Source organism: Lissotriton vulgaris, chromosome 6, assembly GCF_964263255.1.
Source record: "Lissotriton vulgaris chromosome 6, aLisVul1.2, whole genome shotgun sequence".
Taxonomy (NCBI): domain Eukaryota; kingdom Metazoa; phylum Chordata; class Amphibia; order Caudata; family Salamandridae; genus Lissotriton; species Lissotriton vulgaris.
In genome coordinates this window covers 22,167,258-22,179,415 of record NC_141694.1, presented here as the reverse complement: position 1 = coordinate 22,179,415, position 12,158 = coordinate 22,167,258, and the positions used below count along the sequence as shown (strand labels likewise).

At 45.2% G+C, this 12,158-nt stretch overlaps 1 protein-coding gene across 1 annotated transcript in view; it reads left to right on the top strand.

The window, feature by feature from the left end:
* Window positions 1-503: 503 nt before the first annotated feature.
* AARS2 (alanyl-tRNA synthetase 2, mitochondrial) overlaps window positions 504-12,158 on the top strand; it is a 160,776-nt gene continuing 149,121 nt past the window's right edge. The window contains exons 1-3 of the mRNA XM_086925856.1: window positions 504-722; window positions 6,010-6,198; window positions 8,414-8,559. Coding sequence (XP_086781982.1) covers window positions 522-722; window positions 6,010-6,198; window positions 8,414-8,559 — 536 coding nt within the window. The 5' untranslated portion in view covers window positions 504-521. The remainder of the gene's footprint in view (window positions 723-6,009; window positions 6,199-8,413; window positions 8,560-12,158) is intronic.

The window sequence follows — 12,158 nt, the reverse complement described above, 5'->3', positions numbered from 1 at the left end:
GTTTGTGCTATATAAAACTCTGAAGAGAAAAAAGAACCCTCAATCACCCTCCATTCTGGCCAGTATTTTTTTAAGTCCAGGGCGGTAAACATCTTATGAAAAACAGTGAACTCCAGTATATTTCCCAGTCTGAAGCATAAGTCTAAAACAGGAAACACAAATAAATCAGTTAAAAGATATTTCAGAGGTGCCTCCGAATGAGTGTTAGAGCAAACAGAGGATTAAATGGCATACTACTAAAGAATTATGACAATTGTATACAAGACCCATGTGTGAGTGTGGTGTGTTGCGCCAGTCCAGGATTTTCCCTTTGAATTCTGGGACTTGTAGTCCTATTTTAAAATGGAATTAAAAAAAACTACAAGTCCCAGAATTCAGAGGTGCCCCTTAACAGTTTGTTTTTTTCATATTCGAGTCCCATTTCAATTTCATCACTGCTTAACCCCCTCGTCCTTTTTCTGTTTCTAGTGCGCCGTTTGTCCGTTTTCTATCTCGGCTGTCACTTCGGTGCCCTCTGTAAGATGGCGGCCCGCCTCTGCTTGCGGGCCAGGGGGAGCCTGGCCACCACGCGCCGTGGGCTCGGCTCCTCGGCAGCGGCGACGGTGCGCGAGACCTTCCTGAAGTTCTTCCGGGAACGCGGCGGGCACCAGCGCGTGCCTTCCGCCCCCGTGCGTCCGCGCGGCGACCCCAGCCTGCTCTTCGTCAACGCGGGCATGAACCAGGTGAGTGAGCATCAGTGCCGCTGGAGTGGGGCGTGGCTTCTGCGGTAGTGGGCGGGACTTCGAGGAAGGGGCGGAGTTATCAAGCGATAGTTTGACTTTCAAACTGGATTGGCAGGGGACGTCATGTTTTGCCTGACCTTGAGATGGATGACGCGGTCAGGCTGATGTGTTACTTCCGGGTGTAGTGCCTGCTGTCTGTACCTTAATGTGCTTTGCTTTTTTAAGTCGTAAACAGTGCTTGAACTTTAAAAATAGAAGTTCAGGAGTACCTGCTTGTTCCTGAGAAGTGCCTGTACTCTCCAATTAAAAGTTATTATGTTTCTTTTGAGAAGTACAGGTACTCTCCTTCTCAAAATAATAAAGAGCTGGTACTCCGTACTGGACAGTACCGGCCCATTTAACCCCTTCGCTGCGGCGGCTATTCCGCCGCAGCGCTAAAGGGGTGGGGGGCGCCTCCATGCTGGTGACGGAACCGCTCCGTCACCAGCCTTGGTTGGGCTGTGCTCATGACGAAGCTGTTCCGTTACGGCCCCGCCCGCTCAATGGAACGGCCAGCGCAGGCGCAGCATCTGCGCCGCGCAGGCGCGCCGAACGGGCCGTGACGGAACCGCTCCGTCATCAGCACAGCGTGACCGCGGCTGATGACGGAGCAGTTCCGTCACCAGCGGGGGAGGGGTTAAAGCACTGGTCGTAAATATAAAAGATCACAAATAGAACATACGTTTCATATACCCTAAACTTGCTATAAGCTTAAGGCTTCCCAGGCTCTAGCCTACATATTTAGAGACAACGTGACAGAGTCACTAGGTTTTTTGTCACCTTACAGGAGACAACTACTGAATCCCGGCCTCTGCTCAACACCCTGTGATCCTGAGCAAATCGGTTAACTTTTCTGTGCCTAAAAATAAGTGTAATGTCTGGTTCTCATGTAACATTCTCTTATGCCGTCGAGCAACTATCACACTCTTTAAAAATGCAAAAAGATATTTCAGATTTCCCCAAAAGTATTGCAAGAGGTGGTACGTTTACATATATTGGGTGAGTTTCTTGGTTGTTGAGGAAAAGCTAAAAAAGAAACAACATTAAAAAATCTCATAAAGCCCAAATACCTCTGTAGGTGGCATACTCACCTGGAATTGTCCAGTGGTCTGGGGAGGAGGGGGGGATGGCGGGGGGGGCAGGCCACATACAGAGTGTTCCTGGTCTGATGCAAGTGAGCCACAGGCAGCTGGATGGCTGCACAGGCAGTAACAACAGTCTTGGATGCCGCGGCATGTCGTACAGGTAGCATTACAAACATAGTGTACCTGTCAACCTCTTGACTCAAAAATGCAGGCGAAGCCAGGTGCTTAAGTGGGGGGTCCTATTAAGGTTGATGGAGAATTAACGCTTTTTTGGAGGGTGATATAGGTTTGAAAAGGGCTGGCCCGATGAATCCCACAGAGGCATTTTTTGGTCAAGCGGGTGAATCGAAGTTAAAAGAGGGTGTGACTAGCTAAATGAGGGTGAGTTGCCAGGTATGCATAGTCACTATGCCCTTGGGCCTCCTGCCCCTGCCTCTCTGCCTGTCCCACCACACCCTCAGCTGCTGAGTATACTAGGCACTATATTACATTCACCATGATCTGCAGAGCACTGATTGACCGGGCACCCACAGCGCTGCTCAACAACAACATGTGCCACTTTGGGCACAATAACAATGTTGCTTAGAGTCCAGGGGCACTGTCTCAGACGAAACTGAGAACATACAATAAGGAGCACACTGCAAATAAGCTTATACTCCACGCTCATACTGGCCCACATGACAGCATGACGAGAAGGGAAGAGGAAAGAAGAGCGAAACAATATTTGAAAAAGAGGAGAGAGCATAGAATAAAAGGAAAGTTAGAAAAGCAGATCGATGAAGAACAGGAGAAAAGAAAGGAGGGAGAATGTGGATATGAGAAAGAATAAGTGGAGAGGAGGAAAAGTACAAGAAAATGGTAAAGTGGGAGAGAGTAGACTAGAAAGTAAAATTCTACACCAGAGACCCAACGAAGGAACAGAAGAGCAAAGTGATGATTTGAGGAATGATGGAGGGTGTCTCCAAGTTTCACTGGTCTAGTACAACAAGGGAAGGACGGATTGTATATCACATACATGAGCTTAGCTCCCTTGCAGTCCAGCAGTCTAGGGACCTCATTTAGAGGTGGATGATTAAGAATCATCATTTGATTCCTGATGGAAGGGCCGGCTCTAGAGGAGATTGCACCGGTGGAATTTCATTCATTGTAGGGATGGCATTGTGAAGAAAATACCACTAGTGAACTCTTCTCTTGCCTTATCACTTCCTTAAAAATAAGAGGATTTCCCGTTACCACCCAATTGTAAATTATTCCTTTTTCCTGCCCTTCTACTGGAGAAACTAAGAACCCTGGATATCTTCTGAAGTTTGTGTTTGGAGCTCAAGGAGCTACTAACAAAAGTACAAGCCAGTGAAGGTCTGTGGGGGGCGGCCTGCATCCAGTCATTGGCTTCCACTGTAGCACATAGCCAGTGACTGATGCATTTCAGTTTATTTTGGACAGATCATGGCTGTCAAACTCCATCTGTCCTGGGCCCAAACCTCCCACTAACAAAAGATGAGGCGATGCACAGGGTGCCTGTGTAGTGTTAGAAAAGGGATAAGTCAGCAACCCTGCATGGGGATTTCAGGAGAAATGCAGCTGTTTCAAGGCAATCTCTAGAATAGTAGTATCCATTAAAGGAGTCCTTTCTTATAGCTCATTACATCAACATAACTGCTTTTTTCTATGCATATAAATTGGCTTTTGCCATAACAAAGCCAAAAACATATCATCTATGTGTTATTACCATTTATATAGATCTTACTACGCCTGATGAAATCCTGCATTGCAGATGGTCGCATGCAACTCCTTGGGAGTCCATTGTCCGGTCATGCAAATGCTGCTGATTGTCATGCTGTCTCATGCAGCTATTCTGCAGTTTTTAAACGTCTTCGCATGCAAATTTGTTATGCACTTTCTTGTCTTTGTCGTTTTCATGCTATTCACAGACAATTCAACACTTAATGCGGTTTGCTTTGTCAGCGTCACAGCGACTCCAATTTTGCATGTGTGCGATTAATGCACAGTTCGATCGACAGGTGAAAGTGGACAATGAGCTCTCACACTGATGCTAAGAACATGTCTGCTGACATCTTCCAGTCTAGTTGTGCAAACCAGCACTAAAAGAAGCATTGTCAAACCTTGACGAGAAAGTTGGTTAATGTTAATGTTAAACAATTTTATAGAAGGCAACAGCTGCCCCAGCTAAGAAGCGTCCCGGCGCTAAGCAACAAGAAAATAACACGCACCGAACCACAGGAGGCCTACAAGGGAGGAAACAGAAATGTTTTAATGGCTTTCCTAAAATGAAGGTAATTGGCAAGTCCTCGAATGTGGGCCGGCAAAGAGTTCCACAGAATAGCTGCTCTGTTACGAAAAGAGCGCCTGCCGGCGCGGGCTCTTCTCACCCGGGGGACCACTACCAGACAGTGTCCCATGGATCGAAGTGATCATGTGGGAATATAAGGAAAAAGAAGATCAGTCAGGATTTGTGGGGATGCCAGTTTCAAAATTTTATAGGCTACACACCGTGCTTTAAACTCAATTCGCCTGGCCACAGGCAGCCAGTGGAGGCGATGAATGGCACTGGTCACTGCGCAGGTTCTACGCAGGCCCAAAAGAGATCTTGCAGCCGCGTTCAGGACTCTCTGTAGCCTCTTTATTTCAGATTTATTAGCTCCCAGATTGTGTACAGTTAATATAGGAATGCTGTCCCACGTGATGGTCATTTGCACTGAATTGGTGATTTCTCTAACATATAAAAAGTACTGATCTGCAGCCATCTGCACACATCATAGATTTGATGCAGAAGTGAGTATCACAAACTGGGTGTACTGTGCTAGTAACCTACCTCCTGTGTGGCTTGAATCAACAAAAGGGTGCAAGTGCTTCTCATGTGGCATTTTAAGTCATTAAGCCAAGATGCGCTTGATAGTGTGAGTACGGGTACAAGTAAAGCTCTGTTGTGTGTGCGAGGCATTCAGGAGACGCGCAAAGGAAACAGTCACTGAGTTAAAATTAAGGTTGACCACAAAGAGATGTTTATAATTTCTTTAGTTGGGAAGAGGTCAGAGCGAGCCTGAACGCTTCCCAAATACAACATTCCATTAAAGGATGGGAAAATAAGTACCAGCTGACACTGGGGCGTCAGTCACTGTAATGGCTGCTGTACAATGGTGCAAGCTCACACCGGGCCATGGTTGAGTTGACACTTCAATGAGGAGATATTAACATGGATGTGTCTTCCTCTTCCCACTCATGCATGAATTTGAGGCAGAATTACAGGAAAATGAAAAGTAAGTTGTAGTGAATATCATCATTGGTGAAACTGTCTAGGCACCCTCCTAAGTTGGAATTATGCAGAATCGCTGCCACTGATTTATTTCATATGCAGCGTCCATACCCCAGAACTTAATGGCATTTTGGATGAGTTCATTTCTTGTTTGTTTGACAGGTACAACTTCAGTTGGATAACTTGGCGTATCCTATGATCATGCAGCGCCTCCTCTAGTTTCATATCTTTTCATCAATTGAATCAGAATTCAAGAATCTGACACCTCGTTTTTTTCTTAGTGAAGGCCAGAAATGTGTTACCTATCAATACTGAACACGATGCAATACTAAATGTTACACATTTAATTTACTGGAAAATTGAGTATTTCATACATACTCACAAACATACCAATCACAAACCAAACTAACTATTTTTGTAAATTGCTGTTGAAACTTATTCAACTACATACATATGCAATAGGTTCAAAATATACTCATCTGCTCAGAAGTAGCAAACAAAAGAGGCTGAGATTGGAGCGTTGGGGATTTATGTACTCAGTGGATGTTCTATTACTTCATGTTATTCTAGTTGAAGCAATAAGTGCTGCTCAGAAGTGCTAAATAAGAGGTTATGTATAATGCTAGCCTCCTGTCTTGACATAAAATCGAGAAGTTGTGAGCGCTAAACGTGCATTTTGAATATAATTATAAAAAAATGGAGAAATGAGGAGAAATTTAGATTGCATAAACGCGAGGCTTCCCAACAAACAATAAGGCAAGTGTGGAATTTCATACTATAACTGATTTGATTTTCACCCAGTGGTTCTCATTGCTCCTGTTGCTTGATTAAATGTCCATTCACAGCTGTCACAGGTCTTCTTACTGATGTTTTGTCTCTTTCCTGGCAGTTCAAACCCATCTTTTTAGGCACTGTGAATCCTCGAAGCGAGATGGCTCAGTACCGGCGTGTGGTGAACAGTCAGAAGTGCGTGCGCGCCGGTGGCAAACACAATGACCTGGAGGACGTGGGACGCGACGTGTACCATCACACCTTCTTTGAGATGCTTGGAAATTGGTCCTTTGGCGACTACTTTAAGGTACCAACAAGTAGGGTGCGCCAGATTCGCTTGTCATAGTCTGGTCAATGTGGCTGGTTATGAGCCAAACCAAGGCTTTGGACACATTTATGATACTGCTATTTCATGCTACCTATAGCCAAACTATCTCTCACACTTAGTTAAGCCTCTGCTGCCTATGGCGTTGCACCCAACTATCTCTCACACCCTGGTAAACCTCTGCGGCCTATGGCATGGCACCGAATTATCTCTTGCACCCAGGTAAGCCTCTGTTGCCTATGGCATGGCACCCAACTATCTCTCGCACCCCTGTAAATCTCTGCTGCCTATGACATGACACCCAACTATCTCTCACACCCAAGTAAGCGTCTGCTGTCTATGGAATGGCACCCAACTATCTCTTGCACCCAGGTAAGCCTCTCGACCATCCCTCCATCAGTGAAAATCTACTCATTCCCTCCAGACTTACCTGTACGGCTTTACGGTTCAACTCATTAAAAAATACTGGGTTCCCTTTATTGGAACTCACTCATGTCCTCTCCACGAGATCAAGGGAGGGCATACATGCCAACAGACCCCATTCAGGCTGGAGATCCACAATTTTAAAAGGCAAAAAAGGCTTTATTTTAGCTGTGTTCGGCGGAAGATTGCCTCCACTGTAATGTGTCAATTGGAAAATACTTTCCCCCAATGGGTTTAATTATTTACTGCAAAATCTCCCCCTTTCCAGTTTTAATCGAGAGCGAACTCTGCTAACTTGGCTGCTTGTTGCTGCTTCCAATAACTTAGCGGCAAGAGACCTTATGTTGTACCTGCACCAACAAATTAAAGAGGAAATGTTGAGACGACGTGACTGACACACATGCTCAAGTTACGTGGAAAGCAGTAACTAGGGCCAAATAAATAAAAAGCTACCTTTTTGCATAACTGTCATCCTGTTCTGGTTTTGGTATTGGACAAACCGCTTCACAGGCGCTTTTCTTGCATCAAGAACAAGCCAAGCGTCCAGCGGGAAGTCCCAGCGATCAGGTGCTCCAGCTTTTAGACAAAACACTCCTTGCATATTAGAAAGGAACACAAATTGTTGTAATTACAAAAGGAGGCTGCAGCATATGTGTTTAAGATTGACTTTCAGTAGATTTTTGTGCTACAGTTCTGCAAGTAATTTTATATACCTGTTTATATGCGCTCTCGGGAAGCCGTTCTTTAGTATTGCAAATGTTTAACTAAGTATAAATGTATGAAGTCCTATTTACATGGAGGTACCATTGGAAGCATTTTGTGGTGGTAGAAAGGGTCTGAGAGCCCATCACATTGCTGGGGGGCTTGGAGGTACTCTATACCAAGACCTCAAACCCACAGATAGAGTTGTTGCAAGAGAGCTGGCATTCCACAATGTATGGATGTGGGTTAGTGATGTCTAACAGAAGTTCCATCAATATGACACCATTGGCTGCAATTAAAGAAGGCTGTGTTTGATGTTTCCTAGATGCTGTTTAACTATTTTCCCCTTTTTTCTTTCCAACCTTCTTCAGCCCAATGATAGGTCTGGCGATAGCTGAAACCTTTTAATTTGACGAAAATGATATGTATAAAATACTTACTATTAGGGCTTTCATACAGCGGTTTCATCCATTGGCCTGGTATTGTGGCATTCACACTTCTGCTCCACCCACCATACCATGCAGCATGGAGTAATGGGCCAGCCCACTTCTGCCATTGGCTAAGCTCACTGGGAGTGATAGCATTCTGTCCTTTCCCAGGAAGCACATAAACGCACAAAGTAGTCTGCATACGTGGCAATGACTATTGTAGCAATGTGCACATTTTGAAGACAATACGTTTTTGGTTGAACTACTATATATTTTAGATTAACTTGGGCCTAACAGCTTCCCAAACAATAAAGGTTTGCAAAAACCATGACAGAACAAAACACACATTAAAAAAACACAAACGTTATCGGCCAGTGTCAGACCTATTGGCTTTACCAATGCTTGTTTCTTCTCTTTGATCTCCATGTTTGATCTCAATTTTATTTATTTTCCTTTGTTTCTGTTCTTATTTTGCACCTCATTTTTTCTTTTTGCTTCTTCTATAACTTGCTTTTCTTTTTTATACTTCTATCAATTTCTGTTTCATTCCCCCAACACATTTTTCTTATACATACATTTCTTCTTTCTTAAGTTGCATTAGTTGGTTCTTCACTCTGATTCCCTTTTCTGTCTCACTGTCCCAGGAAGAAGCTTGCAGCTTGGCCTGGGAGCTGCTGACGCAGGTGTACGAGATCCCGAGAGAGCGACTCTACGTCACCTACTTCGCAGGAGACCCATCTTCGGGATTGGGAGCCGATGAGGAGAGTAGAGATATCTGGCTGAGCTTGGGGTGAGCAATTGAATGAATGGCACAGGGGGCTGTGGCTTGCTGATTGCAATTTTCCTTAATGCAGGATTCACTGGCATGGTTGTTTCTTTCACTCCGCGCATGCTAAAGGCGAGTTCACTTTGGTTAATGCCCAGGCTCACTTTCATTATTCTGTGCGCCCTGCACTACTGAGACAGAGCAAAGACGAGAAATCTGTACTGGCTCAAAATCATTCTATCCTGATGCAATGAGTGAGGCGTGGCAAAAAAAGACAAAAGAGGAAATCGCACTCTGAAAAGAAAAAAGACTTCCTATATAAAGTGAACTAGAGATATGCTAATTTTTAAGAAACCTATGTTTTTTAGCTTTCTTTTGGTTTTGAGATCACACCAGGCACTAAGTAAAAGCAAAAGAAATCAAACCTAACCAAGTGAGTAAAATACTACATGCACGATAAGCCAGATTAATCATGAAAGTACTGTCAACAATGCTACAGAGCTCACATGGAATGCACATGTATGTTTTTGTGTAACTGTGCCGAATAATACAGCTAAGGGCTGTATATAACACCTAATATTTACAACACCTACAAGTGGTAGAAGTATTATAAGAAGGAAAAGCAAGCTGTTAAGGTGATTGTAGTTGAACTGTGATACTGAGTTGTTTGAGCTCATTGTGGGGCGTAAGTACAAGGGTGAAGTTCACCTCTGGGTATTGCATGGTGAATCGGATGCTGTTTTAAAATGACTCTATTCTGACAATTTTTTAAATCCCTAAATTCGTTTTTACACTGTAGGCTTGCACTTTTGCTTTTTGCATAACGAGCGGAGCGCCATCTTTCCTCCGCTCAGCTGGGACACTTTAAGGTGCCATTTTGAAGGGTGAGCGGACTAGCTTTAGTTGTCTGGCTCCCTTGGTGCCTATTTAATGGACACCGCACCGCTGACGCACTTGCGGCAAATGCAACACCGTCCGCGCCCTGATCGTGGCCAACGCCAGCCACGCTGCTCAAATACGTAATGGTAAGTTTATTACTTGGCCTCGTGATTCCCTCCTGGCCTTAAGGGGGAACCAGTGTTTGGGAGACCAGGGCACTAACATATTTTATTTATTTATTTAGGGAATTTTATATAGCGCACAAATACCCCAGCGGGGTGTCCCGGCGCTCCTGTGAGAACTGATGCTGTATCTGACTCAGATGGAGCAAACAGAAGAGAAAGGTTTTTAGAGCTCTCCGGAAGGGGAGTTCCTCCTGGATGGCCGAATGGACATGGGTAGCTTGTTCCAGTGGGTAGAGGCACAGACTTGGAATGTTTTTCCCCCAGAACAAACTTTTTTGAATCTGGGGGTGGAGAGAAGATGTTTAGAGCTGGAACGGAGAAGTCTGGTGTTGCTGTATGGACGAAGGCAGGAGGATAGGTATGCAGAACCCTTTCCCTTGACTGCCCGGTGGGCTAGGGTAAGTGTCTTGAATTCCGCCCTTTTGTGAACGGGAAGCCAATGCAGCTTATGCCGGTGGGGAGTGATACGTTCACGAAGGGAGAGGCCGCAGACCAGACGAACAGCAGCATTCTGGACTGTCTGTAGACGCCGTTGGAGGCCCAAGGAAAGTACAAGGTTCAATCCATTGGCGTAGGCCAGATGGGAGGTGATCAGAGCCTGCACAATTGTTTTCCTAGTATGACTGGGAAGGAAATTGATGATGAACTTTTTCATCATCCTCATCTTAGAAAAGCAGGCAGCGGATACCGTCTGGATTTGTTTTTGGAAAGAAATGTTGGTATCCCAGATTACCCCGAGGTTTTTAACATAGTGATTACTGGTTTTCCCATACCACTGCAAGGCTTGCAATTTCACAAAATAGGCACCGCTAGTGACAACCCGGAGCAAGGGCACGACTCCCGGCAGTCAGAAGTTGTTGGAAGGCAACATTAGAGCCTGTCTGATCAATTGCAGATCACTCCCCAAACACGCAGACGATATTTGGTTATCACTGTCGGACAACAACTGGGATGCGATGTTCCTGACAGAAGTGTGGCTTAAGGAGGAATCTAAGCCGGCCCTGACCCTGGCTATCCCCCTGGGCTTCCGAATCATCTGTGCCAACAGGGGCTGCAACAAAAGAGTAGGTGGGGTTGCTATCATTTTGAAGAAATCATGGGAGATCTCTACAACGGAATTGAAAAATATGGGTACTATGGAGGGCCTACATTTCTGTATAAACATCTCTCCAACTCTCTCCTTCACTGGGTTATTGATATACCGACCACCTGATTGCCCACACAGCTTTACTCCGGAGCTATGCAATCTCATCGCTCAGAGATCATTGCAACATGCCAACATTACAGCCTTTGGACATTTCAACCTTTACATAGATGATCCTAGCTGCCTCCAGGCCTCTCGGGTAACTGTCACTTAATGGTGCCAACCTTCCACAGCATGTGAATGCTCCCACTCACAGAGCAGGTCATATTTTAGATTTAATTGTTTTGAACATTCCATCCATGGTAGCAGAGGCCTCCGGTGCTTGGTCCGGACTGAGCACTGCCTGGTCCCCTTCTCTTTCAGCCTGGAGAAAATACAACCAAGTGGAGGTATCCGCACTATGTTAAAAAGGAACTGGAAAAAGTTAACAGCTGGGAACCTGGGTTCAGTGTTATCTGTGAGTTGGGCTCAGTTAACTAGGAATCCCAACAACGATTTGTCCGCACTTAATACGTGGACTTCTACCGCCCTGGACACAGTGGCGCCTGTGAGATCAGTTAGAACCTCGAGAGAATCCCCATCGGCCCCCTGGTTCTCGGCTGATCTCAGAGCGGAAAAGAGCAGGTGTGAAAGGATGGAGTGCCTGTTGAGGAAAAAATATATTCCGGCGGCTAAACTGGCCTATAATGAAGCCTCGAAAAAGCTCTGCAAACTGATGAGGGAGGCTAGAAGGGAACGCTTTGTGAAGCGCATTATTAGCGCAGAAAACTCTGGTAAAGAGATCTTTAGGATAGTCGGCTCCATCAACAAGCCTTCTGCCATGGAGGGTAATATACAGCCTTCCACCTCTCTATGCATGAAGCTATCAGACATCTTTGAGAACAAAATACAGAAGGTATATGGCACATTTACGGCAGGGGATGAGATGGCTGAGCCACAGTCACAGGGAATTCTAAATACTATGGGCACCCTCTCACATTTTCTCGCTATTTCCTAGCAGGAATCACTGGCTGAAATCCTTGATTTCAAGTCTGGTTCGCCTGAGGATCCGTGGCCGCCAAAGTTGTTCAGTACTTTGTCTCATTCGATTACCCCCGTTTTAAATCACATTTGGAATACCTCGCTTTCCACCGGCATTTTCCCTGATATTTGGAAACATGCTCTGTTACTGCCCCTATTAAAAAAGCCGAACGCTGACCCGATGGAGCTTAGCAACTACCGCCCGATCTCACTACTGCCAGCACCCGTGGAGATGCTGGAAAAACTTGTGCATGTTGTAAGGAAAACAAGGGGACCCAATAAGTGAACCTGGGGTAGACTAATGTTTTAGAAAAATAATGGTTCTGATGTGGCCAAAAAAGGTCCAAGGAAGGAAGCGGGGTCAGAATTAGTGACAATTCGCTAGAGTCGAGATA